At 34.8% G+C, this 9,927-nt stretch overlaps 1 protein-coding gene across 1 annotated transcript; it reads right to left on the bottom strand.

Moving 5' to 3' along the window:
• Nucleotides 1–1,616: 1,616 nt before the first annotated feature.
• On the bottom strand, nucleotides 1,617–8,882 carry LOC120123782 (ADP-ribosylation factor GTPase-activating protein AGD3-like). Its single transcript, XM_039142609.1, has 19 exons — nucleotides 8,548–8,882; nucleotides 7,464–7,540; nucleotides 6,869–6,969; nucleotides 6,522–6,592; nucleotides 5,978–6,040; nucleotides 5,782–5,826; nucleotides 5,578–5,643; nucleotides 5,413–5,460; nucleotides 5,219–5,314; nucleotides 5,094–5,135; nucleotides 4,569–4,778; nucleotides 4,327–4,458; nucleotides 3,986–4,210; nucleotides 3,719–3,805; nucleotides 3,303–3,638; nucleotides 3,012–3,157; nucleotides 2,810–2,903; nucleotides 2,131–2,618; nucleotides 1,617–1,996 (listed from the first exon to the last, which is right to left on the bottom strand). Exons 1-19 carry the CDS (start codon nucleotides 8,590–8,592, stop codon nucleotides 1,897–1,899), a joined length of 2,472 nt encoding a protein of 823 aa, XP_038998540.1. The 5' UTR covers nucleotides 8,593–8,882; the 3' UTR covers nucleotides 1,617–1,896.
• Between the last annotated feature and the right edge of the window lie 1,045 nt (nucleotides 8,883–9,927).

A 9,927-nucleotide genomic window follows, 5' to 3' on the forward strand; every position in this document is an offset into this window, starting at 1 on the left:
TGCTTTAAAGGTTTAACAAGGTCGTTTTGAAATTTGAGACCATTTTAAAATTTCGAGTGCAATTAACCTATACTTAAATGTTAATTGTAATGTGAGTGTATAAGTTTATACCTTCTTGTTTTCTTCTTCTCCTTGTAACGTTGCATGGCATTGCCTCTGTTTTGCGCCAGCAACTCGCGATCAGCAGCCTCGTTAACTGCTGTTGTTGGCTTTCCTTGGTCAACCGGCCTCACAATTAAAGGCTGTTCGGTGAAGTTAAGATCATTGGAACTGCTAGAGTCGTTGTGTTTACCAAAAGTTGAACCAGATGATTGCTTTGGTATTGGTAGATTGTTGCTGTCGGATGTGGCTGGTCCACTTGCCCCCGGATTATTCGAGTCATTCTGCATTTTCGAGCTCCAAAATCAACACTCAAAAGGGTCTTTAACGTATGGAAAACAAAGTTACCCATACTGCACATATGGGGGGAGGAGATTGCTTAGTTATGCAACAATTTCCAATCAAATTTCAAAGTTTATTTGGTGTCAAACAAAGATAACATGGAGCAAATAAACTATGCAACAATTTCCAATCAATTAGTGTCTTATTCCTTAGACTAATTGATTGTTGATTGACATATCAATTTAGTGTCTTATTCCTTAGACTAACTAATGATAATAATTACAGTGAAATAAATTAAAATTCAATAATTTTTATGTAATTTAACCTTATGGTTAAATATAAAGAAACACACACACACGTCATCCACTAGATACCAGACATTTGTGTCAAAACCACGTGTCTTGTAGACCAATTTCTACTAAAACATTTTCATTACAATCAATCAACTCCATCATAAACTAATCAAACATTTTTTTTTTGCTTCAAAACACGTGTTATAGACATGATCTTTCCTTCAAAAAAGACATTTGTTTTCTTTACCTCTAGAAAGAAAGAAAAAGTAATAATGCACATTTGTCCCACAATTATCACATCAGATAATCAATATCCAATTTTTAACAAATTGTCGGTCCAAGTGTTTGGCTACTTCGATTTAATGGTATCTTACATATTGGGATAAACGATAACGTAAGCGTCCCGCAGTTTGTCACGTCAAATAGTCTATCCAAATTAAAATTCCCTCGATTTAAGTCAACTTGTGAAGTATTGTCCGTTTTGGTCCATTGAAAGCTGAGTTAACACGGGAGCAAGTTCATGAATTGAAGGCCTATCAAGCAGGGAAATCTGACATGAGTGGAGATGTACACTGGCCGGATTTTCAATCCACCTAATTTGACTTAAAAATTATATATCCTTCCCCCGATCCGAATCAAACTCAAAAAATATACACTTTCCATTAGACTTGCTTTTTTTAGATAAAATTTGGATCCAAACCCGAAAAAATATACACCTACTCATATTTAGGGATGAGCACAGGACCCGAAACTGACCCAAACATAATATTAGAAAAACCCGATCTAACCCGAACCGATCGGATCAAAATCCGTCAGGTTCGAGTCCCGTACCCATCCCTAGATATGAGTAGGTGAGTGTGATAACCATCATGCAGCAAAGATGTAAAGATCACTCATTTTCTTCTACCACTAGGATCACTCATTAGATTATAAATATATTAATATTAAAAAAACACAAGAAAGCATCTCAAAAAAACATATTTTAAAACACAGAATTGCCCTAAAATCTAATCCCCAGCCCAACAGCTTCACCAGGAAAGGAATAAAACTAATAAACACAACATATAGCATACACTCTCCACTCCCCTCTAAAATCGCCCCTCAAACCAAAAACACTGCTGACATCCATTTCAATGAGAAGAACCGGCCCTATATATTTTCAAACTCCACACTTCGGGTTCGGTTCTTACTTCCATTTTGGTTTTCCTTACCCGTTTACATGTCATAATAAAGCAAGTACCTCACTGTCACGGAAATCGGATTCTACTGCAAGCTCAAGAGGGGTTTTCCCTTCCTTGTTTAATGCACATGGATCCGCTCCCCTACATAAAACCAGGTAAATCTTCGTAATGTTTCCATATACGGTATACACATACGAGCCATATTAAAGCACCATGTAAACGGCCATGAGAACAATGCAGATATAACCATCATGTAGCAAAGATGTAAAGATCACCTGGTAAGTAGTAATTTAGCAAATGCCGCTTTGCCTCGGAGAATACATCGGTGAAGTGGCGTTTGAGCTCTTGAATCAGTTGCATTTATATTTGCTCCATATTGTAATAGAAGTTCAAGCATGCCAATGTCTGCAGCTTCACAGGCAAGGTGAAGTAGGGTGCAACCGTGTAAATTGTCCGTAACTTGGCCCTCACTGGTTCCCACCAAGTTGAAAGAGCTAACAGAGAAGCTATCAGATGAATTCACTCTCATGTAACCGGAGTTGTTATCGGCATTCTCATGTTCTTGCAATAGCATGGCTTTGGCAAGGGTCAGTGAAGACACAGGAGATTGTTCGTACACTGCATTTATATCTGCTTCACAATTGACAATACAGCGGTAGACAGCCTTCTTGTCGTTGGCACGAACACCCTCCCAAATCTGCTGTGCCACAGAATTAGGATATTGCTTGTCTTTAGGCTTGCGAACAAAAAGCTTTTCCGCATACTGAGATCAAGAGAAAACAGAATTCCTTCAATTGTTTACACTAGTCAAATAATTGTTGTCCTTGTGAGCCGTAATTAAATTAGATTAAATTATCCGGCCTTCAAGGAAAAGGTACAGCAAAAAAGATCATCTTATGCAACCATCTAAAATAATAAATATGTAAAGATTTGAATACAAGGAAAATGCTTAACCTTTGGATGAATGAACTTCTCCTTTGCAGATATAGAATCAGTATGACATGGCTTGCCCGTAAGAAGCAACTGCAGTTTATCAGACTTGTAAAAGCTTCATCACCGAAATAATGAACGTTAGAAACAAGCAGCAAGAAAAACAAATTTGGTTTTATACTACTGAAAATGTCTTATTTATTTAAAGAAAAACAAAAATCTTTACCCTTTGAGGGAAAGATCGACATGGAGAGCACTTCTTGACTGCAAAAATTCCTCCCAAACTGAGTTAGCAAAGGTATTGCCCAGAGATTGAAACAAAACTATAACAGAAGGCTCCCATACTTTGACATCAAGGGTAAGTGACCTAACCTGAAATACGAACCATTGACCATTTTAGAAATAAGAAAACCAAGAGAAAGAACAATCAATCAATCAATCAAATACTTTAGTTTTAGTGATGCGGGATTCTCACCAAGTGATGAAAAAAAGGTTGATTGTAATTTATTAAATTTACCTTTGATATGTGAACGCCAAGATTACGGTGAACACCAGAACATTCAATACAAACAAGAACACCCAGATTCAATGATGCCCAATCAGGGTCAGGGGCACCACAATCTGCACATTTATCATTCCCGCACACTCTTCGCAGTACATCAATTGGCTTTTCATTTTTTATACATGACCTTAGATGTTGTGAAGCTTTTGATTGGTGTTCATTATGTGCACTAACAAGGTTTCTCTCAGAGGTATACTCTTCAACAGCAGTATGATCAAAATCGGAACTTTCAAATGAACTCTCACTTGTGGATCGATGATGACCACTTCCCATGGGACTAGCAGAAAGACACTGAAACATTATTGGAGTATAATTGTCAATATATCAATAAGTAAATCAAGAAGAAAAACTCATGCTAAATCTTTAATTACCCTCTCAGGAGCCTGCGAATTAAGTAATGATGCAATAACTCCAGTTATCTTTTCAATCCAATCCGTCTGATCTAGCGCACTCTCGGCCTGTACTGACAAGCACAAACAAGCATTATTGAGGATTAATTTGCGAAATAAAAATCCTCAATCCTTCAAAGGCGACACATTTTATGCACAATGATTTTTCAATAGGGTGATCTCATAAACAACATACATACATGTATATACATGCATACACACATATTAACCCTTACACACAAGTCATACCTGCAACGTGTAATTCTTTGTTGGAGAAATTATCCTAAAACAAAACCTCAAATCTGACTGGTCGGCATCTACTTTAATAGTTGACGTAAGCAGGTTCACTGTGTGACGAGCAACAGACTTTTCATCATGCGCGCCACCATGATGATGAGAAGAAAGCCAACGACCCAATAATCCAGATCCAAGCTCAGAGCTATTTCTCTGACCAGAAAGCTGACTGCCAGACGCCTATCGATAGACAAAGAACAATTATATGAGCAGAAAAGAGAACTGATCATAAAATTAACTTCAAGCACCCTAATTATTAACATTTTTCCCACAGGGGAGAACAGGAAGAATCTTACAGATGCTTTACTACACTGCTTGCGGTAGTAATACAGCATCCCTCGACTATCAAGGACAAAAAATCTTCTTTTCCAGTCTCCTCTTAAGTTTGATGAACGTTTTGAGAGATAACCTTGTCGAATAGTTTGAACCTGGTGGAGTATTTTTCATATTTAGATGCAGATTGACAATTAAATGCAAAAGCATCAATAAGACAATCTCACAAACAGAGGTCGGCCACAACTTAAAAGCTTCTTTAAACCTTTCCCTTTGCAGCAGATTGCATAACTGCCTCTATCATTTTATGTGAACTTCTACCAACTGCTTGTATACCATCTCCATTGGGAGAAGAACCATTAGAAGACCATCTACTCTCTCTGTCAATCTGCCTTTTGTACTCCTGCATTCTTTCATTTAATGCTGCCTGCTCATAGTTTGATCTTTCCCTTGATTGTCGTGCATAAGTCAAGACCTGCAGGACTTGTATTTCAACAATTAGCACAGAATAAATAGAGTACTGGAATTACAGGTGTAGGTATCGTCAAAAAGAACAAGATACAATTATTCTTCCTGCTTTGGTTTTCTTCAAAGGCCATATCAACTATAAACCAGAAATCTTATAGCATTCTATGACTAATCTATCAAACAAACAATATATATTTGGTATATGATATTATTTCTCTATTTTGAGGAAATGAATAGGTGAAGAAAAGAAAGCCAAGTCAGAGAAGATGTAGAGATATTTTTCCGAGTCTAGAGGTAATTTATATGATAGTTGGTAGCTAACCTGATTAATATATGGCTCCATTTGATGCAATAATTCATATCCCTACAAATGAACAAATTTTTTAATAAGAACTGCACGAAGTGAGAAATATGAGTAAGAATTGAGAAGGCCTGCCATGTGATAACCTGTTTGAAGTAACGACGATGTGCATCCATAGTCACACTGACTGCTTCTAGAAATTCAAATCTCTTTTTGGCTTCAACATTGGAAAGAGCAGTTACCTGTAATTATAAACCACAGTACTCCCATTTCATATGTTGAACATTCTGAAATATCAGATACATCAATTTAGAAAATGGTCAATAAGGAATTAACTCACTAGATTGAAACGAGCTTGCTCAAATGTGGACCTCGCATTATGAAGTTCCTAGAATAACTCCATCCATATCAGAGCATGGAGGGGTTTTCGATCAATACGATAGATACATAGGTAAGAATTTCGGATACATGAAATTAGAAACTATCAAGCTATTTTATCAGATACCTCTTCCAAAATATTGGCAATATCACTCTTCGTACTTTTCCTCAGCGAAAGAAACTTTTCTCGAGCCTGCAAGATTAATTGAATTGGTCTAATATAACTAAACATGATTTTAGACCAACTTAAGAAATATAACATCACATCCAAGGAACATTTGTATCATGCCAACAAACAGCAGTAAAAAAATAAATGTAGCCTCTAAAGCACCTGGTCATAGATGAGACAAGCCTTGTCAAAGAGCTTATGTGCTTCCTGCACTAAGATAAGAATTTTAAAAATGAAAGTTAAAAGAATAATATAAGAGTTAATAGGGCTGCCCAGTGGCCAGCTTTAAGATAGTTCCATATCCTCCCAACTTTATACAGCTGCTTACATCTCATAAGCAAGAAGAACTGGGGGTTACCTTGACCTCAAGTAAATCAATGTCAACAAACTGCAGTAATCTGTCATTTAGCTCCGTTTCAACCTAAAAAAGAAAAGAAAGAGTTGCATATTTTTCAATTTCAACAAACTATATACAATGTTGAAAGATCTAAAATGACATGAGATCAGTTCTCAAAAGTTGTTCATTTCAATTTTTAGGCAAACAATAAAAAAACAACAAATTAAAAAAGAAACATTTATGACTGAATTTTCTAATAAAAAAGGAAAGATCCATAATTTTCAATATCAACAAAGAACAAACTATATAGTGTTAAAAAAAGATCTAAACATGACATGAGATTAGTTCTCAAAAGTTGTTCATTGCAATTTTTAGGTAGCCAATAAAAAATAACAAATTAAAAAAGAAACATTTATGACTAAAATTTCTAAAAGACTAATCAGTCTTTCAGTTGCTATTCTTGCAGCAGCAGTTGGAGAGTGTTAAAGATCCAAAATAAGTTATTTTCAGGTCCTCGCTCTAAAAAATTTTATATATATGCTCAGAAGATACTTCAGAACTTTACCTGGGATCGAAGAATTTCCTTGTACGTACCAATTTCTCTCAACGCTATGGTAAACTTGGTCATGACAGGCCCTAAAGAAGTAGAGAAAAAGGGTTCAATTACTGATATAGTGCCATAAGTATCAGAATCACACCAGAATAAATCTTCATGTGATGCCAGAACCGAAGAACAAAGTGGCAAAGTAATGAAACCAAAGCAATTATTACAACAGTAAGAGCCACCAAAGCAACAATGGTGAATCCACTACCACTAAAGACTGCCCAAACAGTTCAAGGTGCATATGCATCAACCAACATTTGAGAAATTCCAATAAACAACTTTCACACTAAGATTGAGCGAATACATACCTCCAAAAGCCACACTAATATTGTCATTATGCCCTCCACCAAACATTTCAAGGGCATTTGCAAAAGCAATGTCCCCATCATATCCCTCCCCAAGTCCTTCACTGCAATCAGAAGGGTAAAACTGCAAATGAATATTTCACAAGCTTGTGGCTCTAATAACAAGTGGTAGCAACCCCACCCTACTTCCTTCCCTCATCAAAGGAAGATACCAAGGGGGGAAAATTAAAAATTAAAAAATAATAAAAAATTCTATTCCAGTTGAGAGTTACAATTAAGTAACTAGTTTTACACGTAAGAAGAATGTTGAAAAACATATGAGACTTACCTCGAACAAGCTGAAATTTAGGAACAAAAATAGGTTATGACAATTTACACATTTGACACGCTTTATGTTCAAGAGGCACAAATAAACAAACATCAAGCAGCAAATACTTTGCCTATTAGTGAAAGACATATTGGACTATTTCTTTATTTAGTTCGGAAATTTATGATTGGCCATGACACATTCTCATGCATATCAATTTATATGGCCGAAAGAGATGTTGCTTTCTGAAAACAATCATATTCATAGATAAATTTAATGATCTAAACATACGTGTATTTTCGACATCCTTTATAAAACCTTAAGCTTCTTTCCCGTAACAACTCTGCACTTTCCTCCATGGATTGTATCTGTCTCGCCAAATAAATAAATTACCAATACATGATCCATAAGTAACAAAAATATATATTCTCTTATAAGGTATAGCATTAGTGCCCATCAGAGCAAAGTAGGTAACAATGTGTAGAAACTACAATAAAATGACAAGAAACCAACTACTTCACTTTGAAACTTAAAACCAAAATAAGAGGGAAGGCAATAACCAGTAATGAATTGGAAGCAAGCAAACAACATGAATATCTTAAAATTAAAGAAGCTAGCCAAACTATAATCTTCATAGGCATAAGAACGTTTCAAAATCCATGAGAAACTACAGTACATCCTCACTGCAACAATGCAAATATTATAAGTAATCAATGTCTTAAAGCAAAATTAAAAGGCAAATTCGGATTTAGGATTGACACTTGACAAAGATATATTCATGAGATGAAAAGTTAACCAGGAGAAAAAAACAAGGTTTCAAAGTATTATTCTATTCGTCCAACCCCATTTCAGTCTTCTCTCTTCTTATTCATAAACAGGACATAATTAAGTCAAAATTAAAAGGCATAAGGGGCCATCTGATAATCAAAAACCTGTAGTACCAAATAAGACAACTCATCACGAATGACAGAAAGATGAAGGATCACACAATATCTACTGATCATTCTTTAGAAACCCGCCAATTACAGATACTGATCATCCAGCTAACCATCAATTTTCGCATCTATTCCCAACTCTTTCCCAAAAGTAAACCTCCCCGAATCTACAATTTTTTCATTATACAAACACTACAGCTGGTTTCTAGCTAAAAAATTCTAAAGTTAGCAGCCAAACAAGCTTGTTTACTCAGCTTAGAAATCGTAAAGACAAAATTAGGGGTTCCCCGCTTTGCTTTTTTTTTTTCAAGAGCACCAGGAGTTTACTAACACGACAATGAAAATACGCTACACGAAATAATTCAGCTAAATATGTAAGTAATATTAAATCAACAACCTCGAACACGAAGTAACACGAAGCTAAAAAAAGAGAGAGAAACCTGCTTGCGGAACATGGGAGAGTCATCGAGCTTAGCAAAATGCATTGTGGAGGCGACGATTCTTTTTTCTCTTTACGGTGAATCTCGGTTTGCATTACACTGATTTTTGATCCTTCATAGAACAAAATTAGCCCTTGAGATCTCAGTTTCAGCTCGATTTAAACCTCCCAAAAGGGGGGGGGGCGAAAGAGCGATACGCAGTGACCTGAGAGCTTGATTAACCAAGACAATTAGCTTTCAAAAGCAAGAGAATTCAGCTGCATCAACTCGATTTTCATGGATTTTAATGGCTTTTAAGTTAAAAGAAAGAGATTTTTGTTTTTATATATTTTGAATAAAGTTTGTTCACTGTAATTTTTTTTCACTTTACCATCTGTTTTTGCCGGCAACAAAACAAACCCAGAAACGAGAGAGAGTCGGGTCCGGTATTTGATCTGATTCCATGGCCCATTTATTACTCAAATGTTGGAATATTATATTATTTAAATTTGATATTTTTAAAAATCTTTTTATTAAAAATAGCATAATCTTAAAATATATTTATTATTTAAATTTAATTTAAATCTACTCAAAGCATAAAAAATATTAGTAAAGTTTAACTAAATGAAAAATTAGATTTATTAAGCTTAAGGGTTACTGTGTCTCTGTAATATATTCAATTTATCATTTTCGCTCTTATCATATTTTGACATCAATTTAATCGTTAAAAATGTTTAATTTTATCGTTCTATACCCTACCTCTAACTTAAAACCTTATATTATAAATCTTAAGTTAGAGTTTAAGTTTAGGGTTTATGATTTAGAGATTATAGTTTAGGGTTTATAATCTAGGATTTTAAGTTAAGAGTATGGTATAAAATAATACAATTGAGTAATTTTAAGGGCTAAATTGATACGATAATATAATAGGATCGAAAGTGATAAATTAGGTATATTGTAGAGGCAAAAACTATCCTTTTATCAATTTATTAAATCCAATAGCCACAAGTAGGTAGGTTTTAAAAAAGTACCATTTTAAAATGTATAAAATTTATGTAAAATAAAACAAAATATATATCTCAAAGACTCAAACTACTAATATGTCACAACCCATACAATTTCAAATATAGCATGATAACGAGACTAAAGTCCCGACATGTAACACTTACCCTTCAAATTTAGGCAAGAAACTCATTGAGAAATGGAAAAAAGTTAATTGTACCACATACCACTGTATTGTGATTCTCGTTCTAAATTGGCCTATACACTTTTGAGCGTTCTAATTTCATCCAAAACTATGAATCTCATTTTAAATCAATCCAAACTTTGGAAATTCTAAATTCATTCCCAAAATATAACACTCATTCTAAATTGATCCTCGAATTTTTTAACATTTTAACA

The sequence above is a fragment of the Hibiscus syriacus genome, unplaced genomic scaffold (genome assembly GCF_006381635.1).
Source record: "Hibiscus syriacus cultivar Baekdansim isolate YM2019G1 unplaced genomic scaffold, ASM638163v2 tig00110403_pilon, whole genome shotgun sequence".
NCBI classification, from domain to species: Eukaryota; Viridiplantae; Streptophyta; class Magnoliopsida; order Malvales; family Malvaceae; genus Hibiscus; species Hibiscus syriacus.

Bases quoted from the DNA above. Each gene is read 5' to 3' on its own strand.
- LOC120123782 (XM_039142609.1), bottom strand. From the start codon at position 8,592: ATGCATTTTGCTAAGCTCGATGACTCTCCCATGTTCCGCAAGCAG. The intron at 5,461-5,577 runs GTATCTGATAAA...GAGTTATTCTAG, and splicing joins TTGCCAATATTTTGGAAGAG to GAACTTCATAATGCGAGGTC. The intron at 3,158-3,302 runs GTAAATTTAATA...TTCGTATTTCAG, and splicing joins TTGGCGTTCACATATCAAAG to GTTAGGTCACTTACCCTTGA.